General features: G+C 46.4%; 1 protein-coding gene across 1 annotated transcript in view; it reads left to right on the top strand.

The window, feature by feature from the left end:
- Positions 1-10,603, top strand: part of LOC139367790 (CCM2 like scaffold protein) — a 36,313-nt gene continuing 25,710 nt past the window's right edge. Inside the window, exons 1-7 of the mRNA XM_071106122.1 lie at positions 1-103; positions 2,693-2,860; positions 6,532-6,615; positions 7,588-7,771; positions 9,286-9,552; positions 9,650-9,826; positions 9,978-10,198. Of these exons, the coding sequence (XP_070962223.1) occupies positions 71-103; positions 2,693-2,860; positions 6,532-6,615; positions 7,588-7,771; positions 9,286-9,552; positions 9,650-9,826; positions 9,978-10,198 (1,134 nt within the window). The 5' untranslated portion in view covers positions 1-70. The remainder of the gene's footprint in view (positions 104-2,692; positions 2,861-6,531; positions 6,616-7,587; positions 7,772-9,285; positions 9,553-9,649; positions 9,827-9,977; positions 10,199-10,603) is intronic.

Below are 10,603 nucleotides of genomic sequence, written 5' to 3'. Positions count from 1 at the left end.
CGTCAGCCCTCAGCCCAAAACCAGCCCACAGAGAGACGCCACTTACCACACACCATTGCCTACTTCAGGGATGGACTATGAGCCCACTAAGAAAGCCAAGAAGGTAAGTTCTGTTCATGTTCTGTTCATGTTCAAGCCCATTAGGTGAAAGGTTTCCTCAGGCAGAGGGTTCTGATACAGAGGTAGAGTGACAGAGCCAAGATGGCCGTCATTCTATTGTTTCGGCCTTTGGCAGTGCGGTTTGCGTTGTTTACTGTGTGTGTGTGTGTCTGTCTGTCTGTCTGTCTGTCTGTCTGTCTGTCTGTCTGTCTGCCTGCCTGCCTGCCTGCCTGCCTGCCTGCCTGCCTGCCTGCCTGCCTGCCTGCCTGCCTGCCTGCCTGCCTGCCTGTCTGTCTGTCTGTCTGTCTGTCTGTCTGTCTGTCTTATTTGTGCGTGGCCAGAGGGTTATTTAGTAAGTACTGTCACAGTGTCCACCATACTTTACATGGTTGTGTGTGACATTGGGCTACAACAGCTCTGAAAATGACATACGGTGTCTGGTAGATTTAACTTGAAAGTGGAATCCTCTGTAGGGGAAACAGCGCCAACTCTCTGCCCCTCCGCCAATGTTATTGGTTTTGTTTTCTTGATGAGCGGTGGCTGTTTCACCATTAAGGATGTTGCTGCTATCAGGGCACCTCGAGTGGCCCAGCGGTCTAAAGGCACTGCATCTCAGTGCAAGAGGTGTTTTACTACAGTCCCTGGTTCGAATCCAGGCTGTATCACATCCGGGCCGTGATTGGGAGTCCCATAAGGCGGCGCAAAATTGGCCCAGGTTTGGGCCGGGAGTAGGACGTCATTGTAGATAAGAATTTGTTCTTAACTGATTTGTCATGTTAAATAAAGGTTAAATACAAAAAATATATACAGTGGGGTGAACAAGTATTTGATACCCTGCCGATTTTGCAGGTTTTCCTACTTACAAAGCATGTAGAGGTCTGTAATTTTTATCATAGGTACACTTCAACTGTGAGAGATGGAATCTAAAACAAAAATCCAGAAAATCACATTGTAGGATTTTTTAAGTAATTAATTTGCAGCCGACTCTTTAACCAATGGGTCAATCTACAACCATGGGGCCCACAACTTTGGCCGGCCGCGCCCGGACCCCTCCGGCCTACGCGCATATGTGTGGAGTGCACCCCCTCCCTTCCCCCCTCCGGTTTCCACGTGTCAGAGATGGAAGTGGATCAACCGACTCAAAACTAGAAACCAAACTCCTAGGTTGCACTATGCTTTCCACATCCGTTGACAAGCGGACCTAGACATTCCACTCGATATGGACACATGGCAACCAACCGAGGACCAAACCTGCATAAGGTGCGCAACTCAAGGGATTTTGCCTGATCCTACATCGAGTTTAAGAACAAAAATGAAATATAAACTCTCGCGTGGTTGTTGAAAAGGCTTGTGTGTAGCTGGTTAAATGTGTGTCTGTTCTCACGAATTAAGCACACAAAAAAAAAACACACAAAAATGCACAGAATTACACACACACACACACACACACACACACACACACACACATTCTCTTATGATTCATGTGAAATGGCAGCACTCTACACAAATGCATCTATTCCAGTTTTTTATTCAAGAAAGAAAAACCCTTGAACGGTGTGTCCACATGTTTTGACTGGTACTGGTACATTTTCATTATTAAAGTTCTCATCATCTGTAGTTGACAAACCAGTTGACGTGTTAAATCTCTAGGTTTTTACCAAAACCTTTAAACGATCATCAATTAAGAGCAGTTGGATTAAAGTGATGGCAAAACGTATTTTAACAACAGAGAAGGGAATCCTATTAAAAGTAATGTGAGCATTGCATTGTGAAAGAAAAGTACTTTCTATGACTGTTTGTCTAGCTATTTGAAACATGCATTTCTAGATGAAACGCTGATTAAGTTTGGTGATTAAAAGAGATTTTGAAATAACTGCCTTTTTTTGATGATCTGTGAAGAGTTGCACCAAAAATTGCACTGAAAGTGATTATAGAAACTGTATTGATAGAGAGTGGGAACGAGGGAAGAGGCGGAGCGAAAAGACAGATAGGAGTCTGTTGTTAATTACTCAGCCTTGACTTGCTGTTGAATTCACACACACACACAGACACACACACACAGACACAAAAAAAATCTGTAATACTGCACCATTAGACATTAACTGGGGTTTTAAGACTTTCAGAAAGCATGAACCTACACAGTCTTCAATGTAGCTGTAAAAAAAAAAAAATGTTTTCTGATTTTTATATGAAATGTGTTGCATCAATCGGCGTCGATCAGAGAGAGTATGCAGCTATGACATTTTCAGATGTCTCAGGTCTTGTGCCTCCCCCATCAAGCGCCTGGTCGACTCCTCCACACCATACCCCACTACCCCAGTATGAAAGAAAAAAAACACCCTCTTGCCCTCTCTCTCCGTCACTCTCTCTCTTTTTTCCTTCCTTCCCTACCTCTCCTTCTCTCTCTCTCTTCCTCCATCTCTCCTCTATCTCTCTCCCTCTCTCCTTCCTCCATCTCCTCTCTGTCTCTCTCTTCCTCCATCTCCTCTCTCTCTCTCTCTCTCTCTCTCTGTCTCTCTCTCTCTCTCTCTCTCTCTCTCTGTCTCTCTCTCTCTCTCTCTCTGTCTCTCTCTCTCTCTCTCTCCTTCCTCAGGGCTTTGTATCACCCATCAAGCTCCTGGTCTTCTCTAAGTCGGGGCGCAGACAGACAGACAGGAGTAGTGTGTCTCGTAGACCACTCCACACCGTACCCCTCTACCCTCCAGACTTCCTCATCCACCCAGAGAGACTCATCTATGACTATGTAGAGAAGGAGGTCAAGGTGAGACGTCAACTAATCAATCAATAGTTGTATCAAAGGTGAGGAGGACACATCATCTAGACTTATAGATAATAGACTTGCAAACACAGGCATAGGCTATGTCTCAAACACAAGTTGTGGTTGTTACTAGAGAAGATGTCTTGTGTTTGGGACACAACCAGACATACCATTGTACTTCCTCCTCCTCAGTTCCTGGGTTACCTTCTGTGCTCGCGTCGAGGCAAACAACACTGAGCAAAGGGCGAGAGCACCAGCTGTTCCTGACGACTGTGTGATTACGCTCTCAGTAGTTGATGTGAGTAAGACCTTTAAAAAGGTTAACATTCGCAATGCCGCATGCCGGATGGAATACCAGCATGAGTACAAGTCTTCACTGACATTTTTAACCTCTCCCTGAATAAGTCTGTAATACCTACATGTTTCAAGCAGACCACCATAGTCCCTGTGCCCAAGAACGCCAAGGTAACCTGCCGACCTGTAGCACACACGTCTGTAGCCGTGAAATGCTTTGAAAGGCTGGTCATGGCTCACATCAACACCATCATCCCAGACACCTTGCGCCCACTCCGATTTGCATACTGCCCCAACTCATCCACAGATGATGCAATCTCTATTGCACTCCACGCTGCCCCTTCCCACCTGGACAAGAGGAATACCTATGTGAGAATGCTGTTTATTGACTACAGCGCAGCGTTCAACACTATGGTGCCCTCAAAGCTCACTATGGTGCCCTCGAAGCTCAGGACCCTGGGACCAGGGGGGACAGTCCGGTACTGCATCCCGGAACAAAATAAATAAGACTGATAAATACTGAGTTAAATAGTTAAACAAATTGACCTGCATGACCCTTCTTTCACTAACTCATCAAAATACAATGCTGCTAGTGTTCACTATCTGTCACTTTATTGCTAGTTATATGTACACATCTACGACAATGACCTCGTACTGGTACCCTGTGTATAAAGCCATGTTATTACCTCGTACCCCTACACATGGACTCAGTACTGGTACCCTGTGTATATAGCCATGGTATTACCTCGTACCCCTGCACATGGACTCAGTACTGGTACCCTGTGTATAAAGCCATGTTATTACCTCGCACCCCTACAAATGGACTCAGTACTGGTACCCTGTGTATAAAGCCATGTTATTGACCTCGTACCCCTGCACATGGACTCAGTACTGGTACCCTGTGTATATAGCCATGGTATTACCTCGTACCCCTGCACATGGACTCAGTACTGGTACCCTGTGTATAAAGCCATGTTATTACCTCGTACCCCTACACATGGACTCAGTACTGGTACCCTGTGTATAAAGCCATGTTATTGCCTCGTACCCCTACACATGGACTCAGTACTGGTACCCTGTGTATAGAGCCATGTTATGATACTCATTGTGTATTTATTATTCATTTTATTACTGTGTTTTACTTTTCTATATTTCTCTATTTTGTTTCTCTCTACATTGTTGGGACGGGCCCATCAGAAAGCATTTCACTGTTAGTCTACACCTGTTGTTTCTCTCTACATTGTTGGGACGGGCCCATCAGAAAGCATTTCACTGTTAGTCTACACCTGTTGTTTCTCTCTACATTGTTGGGACGGGCCAATCAGAAAGCATTTCACTGTTAGTCTAAACCTGTTGTTTCTGTCTACATTGTTGGGAAGGGCCCGTCAGCATTTCACTGTTAGTCTACACCTGTTTGTTTCTCTCTACATTGTTGGGAAGGGCCCGTCAGAAAGCATTTCACTGTTAGTCTACACCTGTTGTTACTCTCTACATTGTTGGGAAGGGCCCATCAGAAAGCATTTCACTTTTAGTCTACACCTGTTGTTTCTCTCTACATTGTTGGGAAGGGCCCATCAGCATTTCACTGTTAGTCTACACCTGTTGTTTCTCTCTACATTGTTGGGAAGGGCCTGTCAGCATTTCACTGTTAGTCTACACCTGTTGTTTCTCTCTACATTGTTGGGAAGGGCCTGTCAGCATTTCACTGTTAGTCTACACCTGTTGTTTCTCTCTACATTGTTGGGAAGGGCCCATCAGAAAGCATTTCACTGTTAGTCTACACCTGTTGTTTCTCTCTACATTGTTGGGAAGGGCCTGTCAGCATTTCACTGTTAGTCTACACCTGTTGTTCCTCTCTACATTGTTGGGAAGGGCCTGTCAGCATTTCACTGTTAGTCTACACCTGTTGTTTCTCTCTACATTGTTGGGAAGGGCCCATCAGAAAGCATTTCACTGTTAGTCTACACCTGTTGTTTCTCTCTACATTGTTGGGAAGGGCCCATCAGCATTTCACTGTTAGTCTACACCTGTTGTTTCTCTCTACATTGTTGGGAAGGGCCTGTCAGCATTTCACTGTTAGTCTACACCTGTTGTTTCTCTCTACATTGTTGGGAAGGGCCCATCAGAAAGCATTTCACTGTTAGTCTACACCTGTTGTTTCTCTCTACATTGTTGGGAAGGGCCCATCAGCATTTCACTGTTAGTCTACACCTGTTGTTTCTCTCTACATTGTTGGGAAGGGCCCATCAGCATTTCACTGTTAGTCTACACCTGTTGTTTCTCTCTACATTGTTGGGAAGGGCCTGTCAGAAAGCATTTCACTGTTAGTCTACACCTGTTGTTTCTCTCTACATTGTTGGGAAGGGCCTGTCAGCATTTCACTGTTAGTCTACACCTGTTGTTTCTCTCTACATTGTTGGGAAGGGCCCATCAGCATTTCACTGTTAGTCTACACCTGTTGTTTCTCTCTACATTGTTGGAAAGGGCCTGTCAGCATTTCACTGTTAGTCTACACCTGTTGTTTCTCTCTACATTGTTGGGAAGGGCCCATCAGCATTTCACTGTTAGTCTACACCTGTTGTTTCTCTCTACATTGTTGGGAAGGGCCTGTCAGCATTTCACTGTTAGTCTACACCTGTTGTTTCTCTCTACATTGTTGGGAAGGGCCTGTCAGCATTTCACTGTTAGTCTACACCAGTTGTTTCTCTCTACATTGTTGGGAAGGGCCCGTCAGCATTTCACTGTTAGTCTACACCTGTTGTTTCTCTCTACATTGTTGGGAAGGGTCCATCAGAAAGCATTTCACTGTTAGTCTACACCTGTTGTTTCTCTCTACATTGTTGGGAAGGGCCTGTCAGCATTTCACTGTTAGTCTACACCTGTTGTTTCTCTCTACATTGTTGGGAAGGGCCCGTCAGCATTTTACTGTTAGTCTACACCTGTTGTTACTCTCTACATTGTTGGGAAGGGCCTGTCAGTATTTCACTGTTAGTCTACACCTGTTGTTACTCTCTACATTGTTGGGAAGGGCCCATCAGAAAGCATTTCACTGTTAGTCTACACCTGTTGTTTCTCTCTACATTGTTGGGAAGGGCCCGTCAGTATTTCACTGTTAGTCTACACCTGTTGTTTCTCTCTACATTGTTGGGAAGGGCCTGTCAGCATTTCACTGTTAGTCTACACCTGTTGTTTCTCTCTACATTGTTGGGAAGGGCCCGTCAGTATTTCACTGTTAGTCTACACCTGTGGTTACGAAGCATGTGATGAATAAAATGTGATTTGATGTGGGTGTCCTGCTCTCTCTCTGGGTGGGTATCACTGTCTTTTTTGCTTTTATCTAGTACAGTGATGCTAAACTCTGATCCTTGTTGTCCTCGTAGTTCCTGGGTCACCTGACTTGGGTGTCGTGCTCTCTAAACCCTTCCAGTAGAGATGAACTGCTGCAGCTCCTGGACACAGCCAGGGTGAGTTTGTCCAATAAAACAGTGGAAAAACAATACTGGAGCACAGCATGCATAGATGTTTAACTGACTGGCCTCGATCTATTCACACCCAGTCGGTCAGTCTTTTTTGTTCTGTATCAATGGACCCAGTCGTTCGTTCTAAATGTTCCATTGCCATACAACGTTCTTTTCCCTTGCTATCTAGCTAGCTACAGCTAACTTATGGTCATGTCAAAATAACAGCAAAGTAACTGTATTTACATTCGTTTAAGCTGTTTTTTTATTGACATTTACTTGGATACATCCATAACAATGAGCTAACGAGGCGTGATTTCACCTGGCATTGAAAATGTGCTCTCTCATCAGGACACTGTTGTTCAAAGGAGCTAGCCAACAACACAGTAACACAATCACTTCATACTGAAACTGGAAAGACTGAAAACTAGCTGTGTTTCGTTGTAACTTTTTCAATTTATATTTTTTGTTGTTAAATTCCATAAAAATGATGCCAGCTGAATTATGATTTCGACCGGTTGAGAAACATTGCCTACATGTCTGTCGTGTCCCGACTTCCGACACGTCATTACTATGGGATAGTTAGAGATTGAATTTTAATATTGAAACAATGATGCAAATGTCATATAGATAAACAGACAGGTTATTACAAATCTCTGCCGTTGAAAACCAAATGTTAGTCTAAAAGACATGTGAGATAATGTCTAGATGCTTTTTATAGTGGAGATCAAGGTTATAAATTGCCTGGCTGGGCTGATGAGACAGTGGATTACGCAGTCAGATGGAACAGAGTAAATATGCATTTTAACATCCTAGATTTAGCCGGTGGTAACTTGTGGAATAGACACCTCCTGGAATGTGTTTTTAAACAATCAGCATTCAGGATTAGACCCACCCGTTGTATAAATAGTAATTACATAGCATGTGTCTGTATCTCTGGTGTGTAATATGTGTCTCTGTTGTTTTGTGGTTGCGCAGCAGCTGAAGGTGCTTCCCCTGAAGACCAGCGTTGAGCAGGACTGTATCCTGAGCCTGTCAGCCCGATGTCTTCTTCTGACCTGGCGAGACAACGAGAAACTGCTGCTGAGAATCCCTACGCACGAGATCGCTGCTGCCTCCTACCTGAGAGATGACGCACTGCACCTCCTGGTGCTCAAAACAGGCAAGGCAGCTCAGTAACTCACTCACTGCACATTTCAATGATCATTCCATGTCTGGATTCAGCCTCTATTAACTTTTTGGGGACAGCGGGCAGCATTTTCACTTTTGGATGAATAGCGTGCCCAAACTGAACTGCCTCCTACTCTGTCCCAGATGCTAATATATGCATATTATTATTAGTATTGGATAAAAAAACACTCTGAAGTTTTTAAAACTGTTTGAATGATGTCTGTGAGTATAACAGAACTCATATGGCAGACAAAAACCTGAGAGGAAATCCAAACAGGAAGGTAGAAATCGATTTTCAAAACTGTGCCTATTCAAATCCCTGATAGTTATGGATGTGCTTGCACTTCCTAAGGCTTCCACTAGATGTCACCGTCTTTAGATCCTAGTTTTAGGATTCTACTATAAAGGAGCTCTTTGAGTGAGTGGTCTGGCAGATAGCCTCGGTCTCATGACGCACGCTCCCGACAGAGTTTGCTCTCGTTCCATGGCTTTTTTTCAGACAATGATGTCAAGATTTGATTTACTATGCTGTAAATACTACATGGTTGTGGATGAATCAATCTGAATCTGGAAAGTATGTGTTTGGTGACACTCCTCCTCCTCCTTCTCCCCCTCCTCCCCTTCTCCTCCTCTTCCTCCTCCTGCTCCATCCTCCTCCTCCTCCTTCATCCTCCACCTGCTCCTCCATCCTCCTCCTCCTCCTGCTCCTCCATACTCCTCTTCCTCTGTACTCCTCCTCCTCCATCTTCCTCCTTCATCTTCCTCCTGCTCCTCCATACTCCTCTTCTTCCTCATCCATACTCCTCTTCCTCCTCCTCCATCCTCCTCCTCCTGCATCCTCCATTCTCCTGCTCCTCCTACTCTTCCATCCCCCTCCTGCCCCTCCTCCATCCTCCTCCTCTTCCATCCTCTTCCTCCATCCTCTTCCTCCTCCTCCTCATCCTCCTCCTCCTTCCTCCTCCTGCTCCTCCTCCTCCATCCTCCTCCTCCATCCTCCTCTTCCTCCATCCTCCTCTTCCTCCACCCTCCTCTTCCTCCATCCTCCTCTTCCTCCATCCTCCTCTTCCTCTATCCTCCTCTTCCTCCATCCTCCTCCTCCATCCTCTTCCTCCTCCTCATCCTCCTCCTCCTTCCTCCTCCTGCTCCTCCTCCTCCATCCTCCTCCTCCATCCTCCTCTTCCTCCATCCTCCTCTTCCTCCACCCTCCTCTTCCTCCATCCTCCTCTTCCTCCATCCTCCTCTTCCTCTATCCTCCTCTTCCTCCATCCTCCTCCTCCTCCTCCATCCTCTTCCTCCTGCTCCTCCTCCTCCATCCTCCTCTTCCTCCATCCTCCTCATCCTCCTCTTCCTCCATCCCCCTCTTCCTCCATCCTCCTCCTCCTCCATCCTCCTCTTCCTCCATCCTCCTCTTCCTCCATCCTCCTCTTCCTCTATCCTCCACCTCCTCCATCCTCCTCTTCCCCCTCTTCCTCATCCTCCTCTTCCTCCATCCTCCTCTTCCTCCAGGTTTAAAGGTAGATACCGTCCTGGCGGGAGGTAACAGCCTGGAGAAGAGAAACCCAGGAGGTATCGAGGCTCGTCGTCAGACCATGAGCAACTCTGACCCACGTCCAGCAGGTGGCACTATGGAGCGCAGACACACCATCTGTGGAGTGGACTGGAAGAACCACAAACCCTCCTCCAAGCAGCCACAGCCACAGCCGCAACCCAACCCAGCCCTGGTGCAGGGTGCTGGGGGAGGAGGGGGAGGAGGAGCTGGTGGAGTGGCTGGAGGTGCTTCTTGTTTCCTTGTACTTCTTTTCATTTTATTGTTTTAACAGAAAAGTGTGATTTTAAATGCACTTAACAGAAAAGTTTTATTTGATTTGAGGTGCTGGTGGCAGCCTAGAGAGGCAGCCCAGGGTAGGAGGAAGCTGGGAGCGGAGACAGACCAGGAAGCCTGGAGGAGGAAGCTGGGAGAAGAGGCCAGTGAGCGGGAGCTGGGACCGACCCAGACCGGTCGGGGGGAGTTGGGAGAAAAGACACGGGGCCAGTGGAGTTGGAGGAGGTGCAGTTTGAAATGGTTCATGTTTCTCTTTTTAATCACGCTCATTATTTTATGTCATGTAAGCGATACTGTTTCCTGTATTTTAAACTGCTAAAGTGTATTTGTAAGTGTAAATATAATAAAAAACTATACTAAACTGTAATCTATATAGGTAGCTGGGAGAAGAGGCATGGAGCTGGAGGGAAGCCTGGAGGCAGCTGGGAGAGGAAGCATCCCCAGGGAGGGAGTTGGGAACGCAGGCAGGCCTGTACAGGGAGCTGGGAGAGGGGGAAGAGCTATGGAAGCTGGGAGAGGAGAAACCATAACCCACTGGAGCCGACACCATGCCCTGATGCCTACTGTAATCTGGTCATACTGGCTGTGGAGAACCGGGTGAGACACACAGACCTGTCTCTCTCTCATTCTCTCTCTAGCTCTCTCTCTCTCTCTCCCTCTCTCACTCACTCTCTCACACACACACAGACCTCTGTCTCTCTCTCATTCTCTCTCTAGCTCTCTCTCTCTCTCTCCCTCTCTCACTCACTCTCTCACACACACACAGACCTCTGCCTCTCTCTCATTCTCTCTCTCCCTCTCTCTCTCACACACACACCGTGCCCTGAACTGGCACAGAGACCTCTGTCTCTCTCTCATTCTTGCTCGCTCTCTCCCTCTCTCACTCACTCATTCTCACACACACACACACACACACCGTGCCCTGAACCGGGTGAGGCACACAGACCTCTGTCTCTCTCTCATTCTCATTATCTCTCTCGCTCTCTCCCTCGCTCACTCTCT

This window comes from Oncorhynchus clarkii, chromosome 16 (assembly GCF_045791955.1).
Source record: "Oncorhynchus clarkii lewisi isolate Uvic-CL-2024 chromosome 16, UVic_Ocla_1.0, whole genome shotgun sequence".
Lineage (NCBI taxonomy): Eukaryota > Metazoa > Chordata > Actinopteri > Salmoniformes > Salmonidae > Oncorhynchus > Oncorhynchus clarkii.
Note: the sequence above shows the minus strand (reverse complement) of the source record. Positions and strands in the feature narration are given on the sequence as shown.